We start from the raw sequence: 16,859 nt of genomic DNA on the forward strand, positions 1-16,859 counted from the left end.
ATACTTGGACCTATTGCCTCAGGGTTACCGGGAACCTGCCCACAGGACAATATTCCTAAAGCAGCATACTTATTTCTCTTGAAAAGATTTGTAATTCTAGAAAAAAGTGGATATTGAGGGTATTTGAAAAGAGAGCAGAAATGAGGGGTAGCGTGTAGAATATTATGGGTTTAGATGAGGAAATAACGAGGGAAGGTGTGAGGTGATGGATGTCGCCCCAGTAAAACATTTTGCACCTTACAGATTCTGAAAGACTACGTGTGCAGTTTACAGTTCCGGAGAAAATACGGTCAACATCAAGTGGAGGAGTAGAAACACATGTAATTAAAGCACTAACGTTTCCCACGAACTAAAAAATGCATGTGAATATTTTGTTCCTAATGAGTAAACCTGGTGTTTTTCATCCTTGCTCACTTCCTGAATTTTATATTTATCCCTAATTTTTCTTAAGTGAAAAGGCCCTTTTGAAAATGAACCAAGATTAACAGTGTTTCATAAAAATATGATGAAGTGATGCTTATATTAAAGTCCCAAGGCCCATCTTCTAAATGTTTCCCTCTTGAGTGTCTGAATAATCTCTGACTTGATCCATTTAGAGTCTCTTGACCCTCACTCACCATGCAAGATTTGGAGGATTTTTAGTTGTCGTTTAGCAAACCTATGGCATCCTTATATGGAATCATAAGCATTTGATTTAATGAAATGTTACATGAATAATTTTTACATCTTGATTGCAAACATGTTGATCATAAAGAATTTTTTTCATGCCATCTTAGTTTGTCTTGGTTCAAGTATTAGTTTTCTCTTTTTTATTCTTTGAATCAGTTGAAAGATTCTTAATCTTTTTTATTAATTTCCAGAATAATTTCTTAAGAAATGAAGTGTGATTTTTGAAACAGTACACCTGAATCTTCTTTTTGATTGAGTAGTAAATGTTTAGATAATTTGAATGCAAATACTTACTTAGTAACTACTTACTGCTCACCCTAACAGATATTACAAGCTTAAAATTGTCAATATATAATTTATAAGGGAATATGTATTTAATGAAAACTGTAAATTATTTAAATAAAAAACAAGACATTTAACAGCATTTAAAGAGTGTTTTATCTTTTATGAAAAAAATCTATGGGATTACTTGGTCGTATTAGAAAATATACACAGAATCTACTTAAGAGGGAAATGTCTTCAACCAGGTTTCACCAGATTCTATGACAGTAATTCCCATAAGAGAAGTATAAAAAAAATCTTTCCTCAACTGTCAAATTCATGAGGAAAAATTTTTGACTATTTTGTTAATATCTCTAATTCCAATGCCTAGAACAGTAATGAATATATAATAAAGGATTAATAGTATTTTTGAACTGATGAGGTTATCATACCTACTGATTTTACAAATGCTACAAACACAATATGCAACGTGTTATAATTATTATAATTAAGAAATTATCATAAAAGAATATTCAACTTAAAAAGACTAAAAGATTTTAAAAATAACTGAGTGGAATATCTATGTGAAAGATAAGTGTGTAAAATCAAGAATTAACAGTAGACCAGAGACAGCTGAAGAAATAAACAGATACAATATATAAATGGCTAAACAAAAAAGGGAGAATTAGAGGCTTATAGATACAGAATAATTAGAATTCCTAGAAAAGAGAGAGAAAAAGTCTGGAGAATAGGATACATTAAACATAGATGAACTGAGATCAGGTATCACAACACAGAATAAATGAAGTTTATTAGAAATTAGATTACATTAACACTTTCAAATTACAAGAGAAGAAAATATTTTAAATAATGTACTTCAGCAGGTAGACACTGAAACTGAGACGAAGAACAACATAAAAGCAGGGACTGGTGAAAAGTATGAATATGTATAACTCAAAATAAATTGAATATGCAATTGTAACAAATGAAAGAATACAAAGCATACATATGTCTTGATACAATGGAGAATTAAATTTTAAATAAAACTTTAAACTTAAATTTATCAGAAATCACATATATTTCAAATTGGATTTTAAAATATATACCTACAAGAGGAACACCTAAATCACAAGGGAGCAGAAATGTCTAGCACAAAAATAAGAAAAATTGTACAAAGCAAAAGGTAAAGTTATCATTTACTATACAACCATTACTTATCAGGCAAAATTTATCAATATTAACAAAATCAGTGAATATTGCATACAAACTTGAAACAAATTTTATAAAATCTATAAATACTAAATATGTGCAGTTAATTCTTTGCTATACTACACAAATTTTCAATTGAGTAGTTATATTCTTTTAAGTGCAAATTTTGCAATGACTTCATTATTAAACAAACACACTTGTGGATTAAAATAATCAATGTTTTAGGTTCTATCTTATTGGCTAAACATTAAAAAAACTGTACAAATGAAGCAAATATTTTAATATTGGATTCCATTAGAATAAGTCAGTATTGAATTATATATTTTCCTCTTTTTATTTTATTAGTGTGCTTTAGGATGTGATTATTGGTAACATAAAAGGTAGTTTTCCTTTGTAACATTTTTCTCACTTTTCTTTTGCCTTTTTAATCCACTCTTCTGCCAGGTATCCTACATCATTTTAATTGAAGGGAAAACGTACACTGTGAACCTAATGCAAAAGTAGGTGACCTACATTATTTTATCACCTTTTCTCTGTTCTATTTATAATTACTGTTTATATTTATTCAGAAAGTAATTATTTTGCATTCTTTAATATTTTCAGTTGTTGGCTATTTGTCTCTTATTTTATGCTTCAGGAAAATCTTTTAAGCATATATACTAATTATCTTGAAATTTTCATTAATACATAAATATGACTTGTTTTCAAGTTCTCATATTCAACTATATTTGAAAGAACATAGTGGATTTTTGAGTGGAAAGAACAGTGATTTTTAAATTAGTTTCTACATCAGAATGTATTAAGGACTTGGAATATAACTGTAATTACCCAAACTCAATCCCATACAAGCTGAGGAAATTAGTTTAAAAAAAGCATACCACATTTGGGAATAAAGAAAAATCAAAACTGTAGCTGTATTTTTTTCTATGGGTCCTTAAAAGTTTTAGTCAGTCTCTTTATATTATCTTCATCAAGAATATTCTAGCTTTTCTTACCACTGTCATTTGCATATATTTTACAAAAAACTTTTCCACAAAGAAATGTCCATAGATATTGATTGTGACTTCATTGAATCTACATAATACTTTTGGAGGAATTTTTCCTGTCATTCCCTTTCAATTTTTTATTCATCAGGAATTTTTTTAATTGATTCTGAAACTCTTTTAATGCAATCCAAATTATTATTTTATTTGTAGGTATTATTATTTTCATATTTTAAAAGAAATCTTTTTTCTTTTAAGTCAAATTACCATCTCTATAATAAAGTTAATATTCTTCCTGAAAAAAAAAATAAAAGAAATCTTTGTCTCCATACAGTCATGAATTCAAGCTGCACCTTTGTCTAATAGTTTTTATTGTTTTCACTTTCATACTCAACTCTAGGATTCATCCAGAATTGATGTTTGTGTGTTTCATGAGCATGGGAATCCAGATTTGAATATTTTTTTGTATTAGCCTCCAATGAATCCAGCACATGCTACTGAAAAAATAATTTTCCCATTTCACTGTAATGAAATGTTTGTCATAATTGAAAAGAGTGTTTATGATGGGGATCTCTTTCTGGACTATTTTCTCTAATTTTAGGTTTACTCCCGAGCCCTATTTATCTGTACAGACATCACACAGTATTAAGTACTGTACTAAGTCTAGCTGTGTTCAACAGTTTTAAGATGCTCTTGTTTTTCTTGATCCTTTAATTTCCCATATTATGTCTGAAGTCATTTTTGTCTTTTGTACATTTTATTTTTATATTCCTTTTTCCTTCATTGTCTCCACTTTAATGAATCTATGTTTTATATGATACCATTTTCTCTAAATTAAATAATTCTTTGTTATATATCTTTTTACTATTCTTTAGTAGTTTCTCTAGACTATCATATTAGTTCCTAAATTATTGAATCTAATATAAATTATTACTTTTACAAGTTACTCTACATTGTTGAAGGCTTCCTTGGTGTCTCAGATGGTAAAGAATCTGCCTGCAATGCAGGAGATACTGGTTCAATCTCTGGATTGCAAAGACTCCCTGGAAAAAAAGTGGCTACCCACTCCAGTGTTCTTGCCTGGAGAATTCCATGGACAGAGGAGCCTAAGTGGGCTGCAGTTCATGGAGTCAAAGAGTCAGACACAACACACATACGCTGTTAGATCATTAAGCCTTTTTCATTTCATTTGTCTTCTGCTTTTTCATTATTTTTCTCATATGCTTTTAAGCTCCAATGTACTATTAGGATTATTTTTGTACAGTATATGTCCCTTTATAATTAAGCATGAATTTACTCATTCTGGTGCTCTTCATTTTTCCTTCATTTGTTTCTATCTGCAGTTAGTTTCTGTATGTCTTGGGAATTCTCTTCACTTCTATTGTAGGTCTGCTTGTTTTTGCTTAGCGTGCATTCAGGGTTAAACATTAGCCTTATTCTTTTTCTTACTTTAAATATTTCAATTTATTGTATATCAAATTTACTTAAGTTGAAAATATACAAAAATGATTATATATATATATTTTTAAGTAAAGGATTTAGAAAGAAGTTCACAAAAAAAGTTCACAGTAAAATTCCTGAGCAGTGGGATTGCAAGTGATTTTTTTTCTATGTACATTTATGCATTTTTCTAAATTTTCTAGAACATACAGTTTCCTATGTCACTTGTAACAAATCACCACAAATGCAGTGGATTACAACAGAAATTTATTGCCTTACATTTTTGGAGGCCAAAATTCTGCAATTAGTATCACTGAGACAAAATTAAGATGTCAGCAGGACTAGGCTCCCTGGGAGTAGGCATAGCGTGTCTTCCACCGCTCCCTGCTTCTGATGGTTGCCAGCTTTCCTTGGCCTGTAACCTTATCATTTGAATCTTCAGGACCAGCATCTTTCAAATCTCTCTCTGCTCCATCTTCACCTCACCTTTCCCTTTGTGGGCAGTTAAACCTCTTAAAAAAAAAAATTAGATGAATTGAGAGAGTAGCAGTGAAACATATGCACTGCCATGTGTGAAACAGACAGCTAGTGGGACGCTACTGTGTAGCACAGAGGGCTCAGCCTGGTGCTCTGTGATGACCTAGAAGATGGGGTGGGAGGGGCTGAAGAGGGACTTGCAGGAGGGAGAGGGATATATGTGTCCTTATGGCTGATTTGCACTGTACATCAGAAGCCAACACAACATTGTAAAGTAATTATCCTCCAATTAAAAATAAATCTTAAAAAATCAAAAACACGAAAGAAGATAATTTTATGTGAGTATGGTTGGTTTACAATATTGTGTTAGTTTCTACTTTACAACAAAGTGAATCAGCCATACATATACATATACATATATCCCCTCTTTTTCAGATTTCCTTCCCATTTAGGCCACCACAGACCACTGAGTAGTTAGTTCCCTGTGCTATACAGAAGGTTCTCGTTAGTTATCTATTTTATACATAGCGTCAACAGTGTATATACATCAATCCCAGTCTCCTAATTCATTCCACCCCTCTCTTTTACCTCTTGGTGTTCATATGCACATTTTTCTTTTTTTTTCAACTGTGTCTAACCTTATTCTTAAAAACATTTTTGCTGGAATAACTTCTGGGATGACCTTTTTAAAGTGACTTTTGTCCTTTAAAAGTATTTATCTCATTGTCTTCTGGTTTTCTTTCCTCATTTGTATTGACAACTTAAGCTCTCAGTCTTAGTGCTCTTCCTTGAAGGGTACATCTTTTTCTTCTAAATACTTAGAAGGTTTTACTTTGGTTTTCATCAGCCTTTAAAACTAGTAATGTAGGTGTAATTTTTCTTTGCTTTTATCATGTTTGAATAAAATAGGATTTATTGAGTCTATACCACCAATTTTGAAAAAAAAAATGGTCTTATTTTGAGAGATTTAAGTTTAGCTCCTTGGCTACTCTGTGCAACTTCAAAATTTGGCAAATGATTTTACAGGGAAAGAAGCTATGTATTTGATACAACTTAAATATTCATATGATTATTCAAGAACTGCACAGCCACCAAAAGTTCTGCTGGTTTCTAGACTCCTCAGTAATAGCTTCCTCCCTTGGCCAAGCATAGATATATGACTTCTTTCTTTGCCAAAAAAAAAAAAAAAACAGTACCTGCATATCACTAGTTAAGTCTCTTCATAGGGCTTTCAACACAGAATCTGTGCATCCCCTGGAGCTCCACTCCATTGTGTGTTACTTTTTCTTTTTGCTACAGGAATGAGAAAAATTTTGTTCTGCTTGTCAGTGGTTTGGCTCTTTGAACTTTTGCTTTAACAGATCCAGACTGCCATGAGTCCCCAGTCTTTATACTATACATATTGGGAAAATGAAAATGAAATGCCGACACCTACCTTTTCTTTTTATAGAGACTTTTAAACATCCTCTTCCCACGTTTACAAATAATGTATTTTTTAATTACTTTACCATATTGTATTGGTTTTGTCATACATCAGCATGAATCCGCCACAGGTGTACACGTGTTCCGAATCCTGAACTCCCCTCCCACCTCCTTCCCCATACCATCCCTCTGGGTCATCCCAGTGCACCAGCCCCTTTAAAGTGAGATCCCTACCTTGTCTGTTGACTTTATGTCACGTCAGTTCAATATTTGTTGACTGTTATTTTCCAGATATTTTTAAAGAGCTTGAATTACAGGAGTAAACAAAATGCATATGAATTTTATATTATCAGATGAGACTAAAAATAATGTGATTTAAAAAGGGGATTAGAAAGAATACTAGAAGGTGACACATGCTTAAGCAAAATTATAGAGCAAAGTAAGAAGTGTCATTTGAAAACCATATGCTTCGATAATTGGGAAAGTTGCCAAGTTTTATAAACTTGTTGAGAGAAACCTCAGGGAGATGAGGGTATATAAGCAAAGACTTGAAGTAGGTGAGACAACCAGCTATGTTGAAAAACATCCCAGGAAGAGGCAACAGCTAGTGCAAATACCCTGAGATGGAAGTTTGCCCGTTGTGTTTAAAAACAGCAGGGAGGACAGTGTGACGGTCAGGTGAATGAGGAGAGGTCTGAAGACTAGAAATTTTGAGCCAGATTAGAACTGTGTGTGTGTGTGTGTGTGTGTGTGTATGTGTTAGTCACTCAGTCATGTCCGACTCCCTGTGACCCCATGGACTGCAGCCCGCCAGGCTCCTCTGTCCATGGAATTCTCCAGGCAAGAATACTGGAGCGGGTTGCCATTTCCTTCTCCAATGTGAATTTTATTTTATTTTTTTGTTGTTGTTGTTATTCAGAATTCTGACCTTATTTTTATTTATTTATTTTTTACTTTACAATATTGGTTTTGCCATACATCAAACTTTTAGTAGTAGGAGTATAGTCACTAAGTTGTGTCTGACTCCCGTGACCCCACAGACTGTAGCCTGCCAGGCTCCTCTGTCCATGGGATCCTCCAGGCAAGAACACTGGAGTGGCTTGCCATTTCCTTCTCCAAAATTAGAACTAAATTCTTGTATTCAGAGAATCTCTCTGTCTCCTTTCTCTCCCTTTCTCTCTCTCTTCCTATCTATAATAAATATAATAAAAGAAATATCTTTTCAAAATAAAATCTAGGAAACACATTTTCCCTTAGATATTTATTTAATTTTCCATGAAAATCTTATTTTACAGAGCTTTCTTACCTCATAATTTTAGAGTTTATGGTTACAGTGGCACAGGAAGTATGAAACCTCTTGAACATGAGTTCCAGGTACGTTTTATTGTCTGTTTTACCTTTATTATATGAGCTTCTGTGATCATCTTACTTAGGGTCCACATGGTGCTAGAATGGAAAGGGCTGGAGTTTTGTTTTGGCATAAATATAACCATTTCTTTTGATGATGTGTTTTCAGTTAGCTGTGTGACACAGATGGTTAAACAAACCGCTTATGACCGTGATGCATTTAAGCTACTGTTTCATGATGGCTTCCCTGGTGGCTCAGACGGTAAAGCGTCTGCCTACAATGCAGGAGACCAGGGTTCGATTCCTGGGTCGGGAAGATCCCCTGGAGAAGGAAATGGCAATCCACTCCAGCACTCTTGCCTGGAAAATCCCATCAATGGAGGAGCCTGATAGGCCACAGTCCATGGGGTCACAAAGAGTCGGGCACGACTGAGCGACTTCACTTTCTTTTCTTTCTTTCTTTTCATGATGCTGATGGATGTGGTAAAAGGGTTGAATATGGAGTGAGATACTTACAATGAGAGAACATGACTGGAGTCAGGAAAGCTAAATCTGGAAGAAAAGGAGAATCCAAAGACTTATCTGAAGTATGTTCAGGGACCAAAGAAGTACACATGTTACATATCATGCACATTAAGGAATATACTACATGTTCATCTGTTTGGAATATCCAGAGCTTCATTTAATAAAGCCTGTGATTTGTTGTAAAAAATAATGTAGAAGGATGCATAGAACTTCAGGGATTACCCATTCCTGAAATGCTGTTTTTGCTTTTTCCATTTACCTTGCCTCACCAATACCTGAAACATACGGTGATACCTACTCTCGGAGAAATCCACACAGAAATGGTTTTAAGCCAAGCCTTCAATGGAATAAGGTGGCCCAGGAAATTGGTTTTAAGATGGCAGGAGGCATATCTCCATTCCTCATGGGGAATGGGTCTAGGACCAGTTTCTCTGAGATAGCTAAGTATGTGCATAGCATGAAACACCTGGGCAGGAACACAGCAAGCAGGAGAAGGATATGAGCGGGCCAGGCCGTGAAAGATATGCTGTGCCATGGAAATCCATGTGGACTTCATCCCTACTGACACAGGGAGCTGCTGGGGAAATATCAGCAAGAACTAGCCTAGCCATGTTCACACTCGCCAGTGGCTGTTCAGTTAGCATATAGAGGGTGAGCCAGGGAAAGAGGTGGAAGGCCTTGCTAGCCTGGGAGAGCAGAAAAGAGATGACCGCAAGTGCTGTGCACGTGTGGCAACTGGGGAACGAAGAGGCTCGTCCAGTGCAGCCTCTAATACCCGCACCGGAAGGTCTGGTTAACTAAGGTGGTAGGACTGGGTGAGCACCAGCATCCTTTTATCACTGCTTTCTCTTTGCCTGGTTTCGGTTACTTGCTGTCAGCCAGGTGGCACTAGTGGTAAAGAACCCGCCTATCAATGTCGGAGATGCTGAAGATGTGGGTTCGATCCCTTGGTCGGGAAGACCCCCTGGAGGTGGTCATGGCAACCCACTCCAGTATTCTTGCCTGAGAATCCCATGGACAGAGGAGTCTGGCAGGCTACATAGACCATGGGGTCACAAAGAGTCGAACGCGACTGAGCAACTTAGCACGCACAAATACCTGTTTGATTTTTTGTTTACAATCCTGATTTCTACATAGCAAATTATACCACTGTGTTGGAGTGAAAGCATTTTTATAGACTAAGCTCTTAACAGGGAAAATAATAAATATGCTGTGTTTTTTAACTTTTGCCCAACAGAGTAGGCAAATACATGTGAATCGTCTATGGAGTTCTCTATACAAATGTATAAACAATGCATACTGTCTAGAAGTCTTATGATATATACACTTATGCATATATACATATATAATAGACATACTGTGTGGCATTTTGTGTGTGTGCGTGTGTGTGTGAGTGTGGTAAAGGAGAGTGTGTGCATGCTCAATTATATCCAACTCTTTGTGACCCTATGGACTATAGCCCACCAGGCTCCTCTGTCCATGGGATTCTCCAGGCAAGAATGCTGGAGTGGGTTGTCATTTTATTCTCCAGGGATCAAACCCACATCTTCTATGTATCCTTCACTGGAAGACATATTCTTTACCACTGAGCTACCTGGGAAACCTCAAGAGGGAGAGAGACAGAGCCAAAAAAAAAAAATAGAGACGATAATATGCACGTGGCCGCAATGTCCCACACCTAATTTTTATGTGATTCTATATACCTAACACATAACTCTATTTCCTCCCTCCCCAGGAGATAGTCATGAAAGACAAAAGTATAATTAAAAAGACAAATCAAAGACTGTTTTAATAATAACCTGAATGTAGTAAGTTATTGAATGCTGGCCTCAAATGCCATGTTGGCAAAGTATGTTTGCCAAAGCTTCAACCCTATCTTCAGTGTAGGAAAACTCAGGAGGGTTTATTAAATTAGGCTAGAAGCATATAAATTTGTTTTTCATGAATTCCACAAATGATTTGCATCCCTAAAATCTTACTAACTAAAGGCTTATCTATAAGAAACCAAATCAACCTATCAGACACAGAATTTGTTCCCTGATCATTTCAGTTCAGTTACTCAGTTATGTCCAACACTTTGTGACCCCATGGACTGCAGCATTCCAGGCTTCCCTGTCCATCAGCAACTCCCAGAGCCTACTCAAACTCATGTCCATCAAGTCGGTGATGCCATCCAACCATCTCATCCTCTGACGTCCTCTTCTCCTCCTGCCTTCAATCCTTCCCAGCATCAGGGTCTTTTCCAATGAGTCAGTTCTTTGCATCAGGTAGCCAAAGTATGGGTGTTTCAACTTCAGCATCAGTCCTTCCAATGAATATTCAGGACTGATTTCCTTTAGGACGGACTGGTTTGATCTCTTTGCAGCCCAAGGAACTCTCAGAGTCTTCTCCAACACCACAATTCAAAAGCATCAATTCTTCATTGCTCAGCTTTCTTTATAGTCCAACTCTTACATCCATACATGACTACTGGAAAAACCAGGGCTTTGGCTAGACAGATCTTTGTCAGCAAAATAATGTCACTGCTTTTTAATATGCTGTCTAGGCTGGTCATCACAGGGTTGTTCCCCATGTCTGCAGCTTACTTTCTGATCTCTTCAGAACAGAGAGATACTCATAGTGGTCAAAAAGTAAAATTACAAGATGGCGTAACAATCTGAAATATGTATGCATATAAAAATAGATGTCAAACTATAGGAGGCAGAAATTGACAGAAATGAAAAAAAATTATTATTATTAAAGATTTAGACTTTTCTCTCTGTGGTGCTAGTGATAAAGAATCCACTTGCCAATGCAGGAGACCCAAGAGATGAGGGTTTGATCCCTGAGTTGGGAAGATCCCTGAAGTAGGAAATGCCAGTCTGCTTCAGTAGTCTTACCTGGAGAATCCCCTGGACAGAGGAGCCTGGCAGGCTATAGTCCATAGAGTCACAAAGAGTCAGACACAACTGAATATGCATGCCCACACACACACACACACACTCTCTCTGTCTCTTTCTCTCTCAATAATCAATAGGTGAAGTAGGAAGAAACTCAGCAAATATGTTGATGACTTGAGCAGAACTATCAATCAACTTGATCAGATCAAAATTTGTAGGAGACACACACAACATTCTTACTGTTGTTGTTTATACACATTCATTTTGAGTGCTAATAGAAGACTAAACAAGGTATGGTAAAGGAAAACAGGGCAAAAAAATGACAATGAAAAAAATATGAAAAAACTGGGAAAGGAAATTGTATAAAAATAATAAACTTTTGATTATTCTATCAAAATTTTATTCTCTGCTGACCTAAAATGATTTATTTATTGATTTCCAACTTTTCCAATCAACTTATGTATAAGATTGATATAATTTACTGATAATTTTGAAGATAGATATGTTATCAGTCTGGACAATATAAACCACATTTGCAGGAAAGTAGTCAAAACCTGGAGGAAAGGAAGATATTTTCTCTTGATTGTATAAAGTATGATTTATGCAGATGAAGCTGTATATGAATCCACAGTCAAGAAATACAAATATGATGATAAACCAATGAAGTATCTAAAAAATGTAAGAAACTGTTAGTCTATGTCTAAAGAAATCACTCAAAAATTTGCACATAGAAAGTTTAATGTAGAGAATTAAACAGGGATTAGACTAAAAAACAAGAAGTAAAGAGAACTTTAAAGGACATAGGAATATCAGATAGAAGAAGCAGTTGGCAGCCTTCAGTTCAGTTCAATTCAGTCGCTCAGTCATGTCCGACTCTTTGTGACCCCATGAATCGCAGCACGCCAGGCCTCCCTGTCTATCACCAACAGTGAACGTGAGTTCACTCAGACTCACGTCCATCAAGTCAGTGATGCCATCCAGCCATCTCATCCTCTGTCGTCCCCTTCTCCTCCTGCCCCCTATCCCTCCCAGCATCAGAGTCTTTTCCAATGAGTCAACTCTTCACATGAGGTGGCCAAAGTACTGGAGTTTCAGCTTTAGCATCATTCCTTCCAAAGAAATCCCAGGGCTGATCTCCTTCAGAATGGACTGGTTGGATCTCCTTGTGGGCCAAGGGACTCTCAAGAGTCTTCTCCAACACCACAGTTCAAAAGCATCAATTCTTCGGCGCTCAGCTTTCTTCACAGTCCAACTCTCACATCCATACATGACCACAGGAAAAACCATAGCCTTGACTAGATGGACCTTTGTTGGCAAAGTAATGTCTCTGCTTTTGAATATGCTATCTAGGTTGGTCATAACTTTCCTTCCAAGGAGTAAACGTCTTTTAATTTCATGGCTTCAGTCACCATCTTCAGTGATTTTGGAGCCCAAAAAATAAAGTCTGACACTGTTTCCACTGTTTCCCCATCTATTTCCCTTGAAGTGATGGGACCAGATGCCATGATCTTCATTTTCTGAATGTTGAGCTTTAAGCCAACTTTTTCACTCTCCACTTTCACTTTCATCAAGAGGCTTTTTAGTTCCTCTTCACTTTCTGCCATAAGGGTGGTGTCATCTGCATATCTGAGGTTATTAATATTTATCCTGGCAATCTTGATTCCAGCTTGTGTTTCTTCCAGTCCAGCATTTCTCATGATGTACTCTGCATATAAGTTAAATAAACAGGGTGACAATACACAGCCTTGACGTACTCCTTTTCCTATTTGGAACCAGTCTGTTGTCCCATGTCCAGTTCTAACTGTTGCTTCCTGACCTGCATACAGATTTCTCAAGAGGCAGTTCAGGTGGTTGGCAACCTTAGGATGGGTTAAAAAAGCCTGTTTCTTTACTCCAGAGTTGGGATTGCTGAAAATGGCATGACCATGGATCTTCGAATAGCAGCAGTCACTGTGGTGCTGTTCCAAATGATGTTGCTGTGAAATTTCTCTTCAGAACCATCCAAGGGAAATCTGCCCTTTGGGTAGCCAGGAGAGCTGCTCACGAGATGTCTCACCAAAGTCACTTTACTGCGGAAGGAGAGGGGCCTCGACAGATGGAAACTACTGGCTGAAGGGTGTTAGTGACCACCAGTCACTGAAGCATCCTGGCTTTGCCACAGCTGTACTCTCTGTAGGAGCCTACCAAGCTAGCACCCTGGAACCAGACAGCAAAGGTGTCTTCCCGTGCTCACCAGCACCCCTTACTAGCAAAGCTTGCTCCGTAGCAAAGGAAAAAATAAAATTAAGGGGCCCATATTCATTTGTACAAAGCAGGCAAAAGGTTAATTTGAAACTGAGTTGCAATGCATTAATAATCAACAGAGCCTTACAACTTAGACTATTCAGTTTCCATATGCATTCATTAAAAAAATTTTTTTTTTTTTGGCTGTGCCGGGTCTTCGTTGCTGTGCAGGCTTTTCCCTAGTTGTGGCAAGAGAGGGCTACTCTTTGTGGTGGTGGTGCGGGCTTCCCACTACTGTAGTTTCTCTTGTTGTGGAGCACAGGCTCTAGGGCACAGGCTCAATAGTTGTGGCACACAAGCTTAGTTGTTCCATGGCCTGTGGGATCTTCCCATACCAGGGATGGAACCTGCATCTCCTGCACTGGCAGGAGATTCTTTACCACTGAGCCAGCAGGGAAGCCCCCCATATGTATGTATTTGAACTCTGAAAAAGCAACAGAATCACCTATTTCTAGTTAACAACATTCAACCAAACTTTTCACAATTAAAGCGATTTTCATTATTCCACAAATTGATGAGACACACAATCACGTGTCATTGTGTCCATTGGTAGCAATATTAAGCTGTCCACAAATTGTTACAGTCCCTCTGAATACTGTGTTAACATGAGGTTAAATTAACTTGTAAAGTTAACTTCCAACCACTTGTATGTAAGCTGATAATAGGAAAGGGGGGGAAAGAAGAAAACGGTTGGTACGTACAAATAAAGATGCATATGCATGTGACAAGCCAAAAGAACATATGCAAAGCTGCTAGTCTTCGCTTCTGTGATCAGTTATGATTGCTGTGTATGACTTCTTTTTCCCACCACCTGCTCCCCATTTCCACTGCTCTCAACAGGACCTACCTAAGCTTCTTATGGATGTTTACCTAGCAGAAAAGCACAAATCTTCATTCCCAAAGGGTCTGCATCCTTAATCATATCTTATTTTGGTTACTGTTATATTCAAGTAAATTGAAGACATAGCACTTCTTTAAGCAACAGTTTTCCCTACTGTGTTCAGAGTCAGTCACTCCAGCCACTGGGTTAGCCTGCTCATTTGTACAGTGCCATTTGTACAGTAGCTCAAAATATCCAGGTGGAAGTTTCATCTTCCAAAGTAGTAGAATCATTATTGTGTCCCCGGGTGAATAAATTCCCCACTGGTGGCTGGGAGCTAAAACTTACTATGGTAGAAAGCAAAAAAGCTACAAAATAGTTATTAGGTATAATGTTGGGAAGGTGAGACTCCCATTTCAACACCTTATATCTGGACAAATGTATTGAAGCTCTCAGTGAAACTTGCCATATACTGGTCTCTGATGCAAACAGAACCCCAGCCTTTCAGAGTAATGTCTCCCAACTACCATGATAAAAGTGTGCAGTAAGCTAGTCTACCTTTAAATTAGATCAGCCACTTCCAGATGATAGAATATACGGTTAGATATGTACATAAACCAATGGTGGTGGTGGTGATTTAGTTACTAAGTCGTGTCCGACTCATGGACTGTACTGGCCAGGCTTCTCTGTCCATGAGATTCCCCAGGTAAAAGTACTGGAGTGGGTGGCCATTTCCTTCTCCAGGGGATCTTCCTGACCCAGGGATCAAACCCGGGTCTCCAGCATTGCAGGCAGATTCTTTACTGACTGAGCTATGAGGGAAGCCCACATAAACCAATGGCTACACTGAATTCACTGAAAAATAAGTTTCTATATCAGACACAACACTGTGCAGAAGCCATGGCAGTGGATAAGGCTCTCTGTGAGTTCACGAGTGCTGATGCTAGAAGAGGCACCATGGACAGAGAAGGTAGTTTGTGCTTTTCTATAGATTTATCGATTTACCAACATCATGTAATGTTGGCATATGATGATTCTTAGCACTCCCCAAATAATCCTGCTATAAGGGTGGTAGTAATACCCCACTTTTATTTCTGATTTTAGCAATTTTGTTCTTTTAGTAGTCAATGTATCTTAAGAATTGTCAATTTTAACTTTTCAAAGAACCACCTTTTGCTTTCATTGATCTATTTATTCCTATTTAATTTCACTGTACATTATTTCCTTTCTTCTGCTTAATTTAGATTTAGCTTGTTCTTCCTTTTCCTGAGTTATAGGTGGTTGGATTGGTATTACTTTATCTTTTTTAATTGTTAATATATGTGTCAATCTATATATATTTATCAAAAGCACTAACTTTCGCCACATCCTATACTTTTTAAGTATGGAGTTTTTTCATTTTTATTTTCCTCAAATATCTTCTGGTTTCATATTTGATTTCTCCTTTAATCCATGGGTTATTTAGAGATACGATGTTTGATTTCCACATGTCTGTGAGTTCATCCAAATGTTTTCTGTCAGTTATTTCTTAAAAAATGTCATTATTATCAGAAAGCATACTTTTACTAGTTCTGTACTTTTAAATTGAGGCTTTTTTAATGCATGAGCATATGATCTCTCCTGGAGAATATGTTCAGGTTAAGAAGAATGCGTATCTTGTTTTCTTTGGCAGAGCATTTTACAGATGTCTTCTAGGTTTACTTTTGTTGTTGTTAAGTTACTCAGTCATGTCTGACTCTTTGCAGCCCCATGGACTGCAGCACGCCAGGCTTCCCTGTCCTTCACCATCTCCCTGCGTTTTCTCACATTCATGTCCACTGCACGGATGATGCCATCCAGACATCTCACCCTCTGTCATCCCCTCCTCCTCCTGCCTTCAATCTTTCCTAGAATCAGGTCTTTTCCAATGAGTCAGTTCTTTCATCAGGTGGCCAAAGTACTGGAGCTTTAGCTTCAGCATCAGTCCTTCCAATGAACACCCAGGACTGATTGCCTTTAGGATGGACTGGTTGGATCTCCTTGCTGTCCTAGGGACTCTCAAGAGTCTTATCCAACATCACAGTTGAAAAGCATCAATTCTTTGGCACTCAGCTTTCTTTATGGTCCAACACTCACATCCATTCATGACTACTGTAAAAACCATAGCTTTGACTATACAGACCTTTGTTAACAAAGTGATATTTCTGCTTTTTAATTCACTGTCTAGGTTTGTCCTAGGTTTTCTTCCAAGGAGCAAGTGTCTTTGAATTTCATGGCTGCAGTCACCATCTGCAGTGATTCTGGAGCCCAAGAAAATAAAGTTTTTCACTGTTTCCCCATATATTTGCCATGAAGTGGTGGGACCCAATGGCGTGATCTTCCTTTTGTGAATGTTGTTTTAAGCCAGCTTTTTCACTCTCCCCTTTCATCTTTATCAAGAGGCTCTTTAGTTCTTATTCACTTTATGCCATAAAGGTTATGTCATCTGCGTATCTGAGGTTATTGATATTTCTCCCAGCAAGCTTGATTCCAGCATGAGCTTCATCCATTTCACATGAAGTACTC

At 37.2% G+C, this 16,859-nt stretch overlaps 1 protein-coding gene across 1 annotated transcript in view; it reads left to right on the top strand.

Moving 5' to 3' along the window:
- Nucleotides 1-16,859, top strand: part of ADAM2 (ADAM metallopeptidase domain 2) — a 100,596-nt gene that overhangs the window by 390 nt on the left and 83,347 nt on the right. Inside the window, exons 2-4 of the mRNA XM_005897530.3 lie at nucleotides 244-320; nucleotides 2,584-2,639; nucleotides 7,757-7,835. Of these exons, the coding sequence (XP_005897592.2) occupies nucleotides 244-320; nucleotides 2,584-2,639; nucleotides 7,757-7,835 (212 nt within the window). The remainder of the gene's footprint in view (nucleotides 1-243; nucleotides 321-2,583; nucleotides 2,640-7,756; nucleotides 7,836-16,859) is intronic.

Source organism: Bos mutus, chromosome 27, assembly GCF_027580195.1.
Source record: "Bos mutus isolate GX-2022 chromosome 27, NWIPB_WYAK_1.1, whole genome shotgun sequence".
NCBI classification, from domain to species: domain Eukaryota; kingdom Metazoa; phylum Chordata; class Mammalia; order Artiodactyla; family Bovidae; genus Bos; species Bos mutus.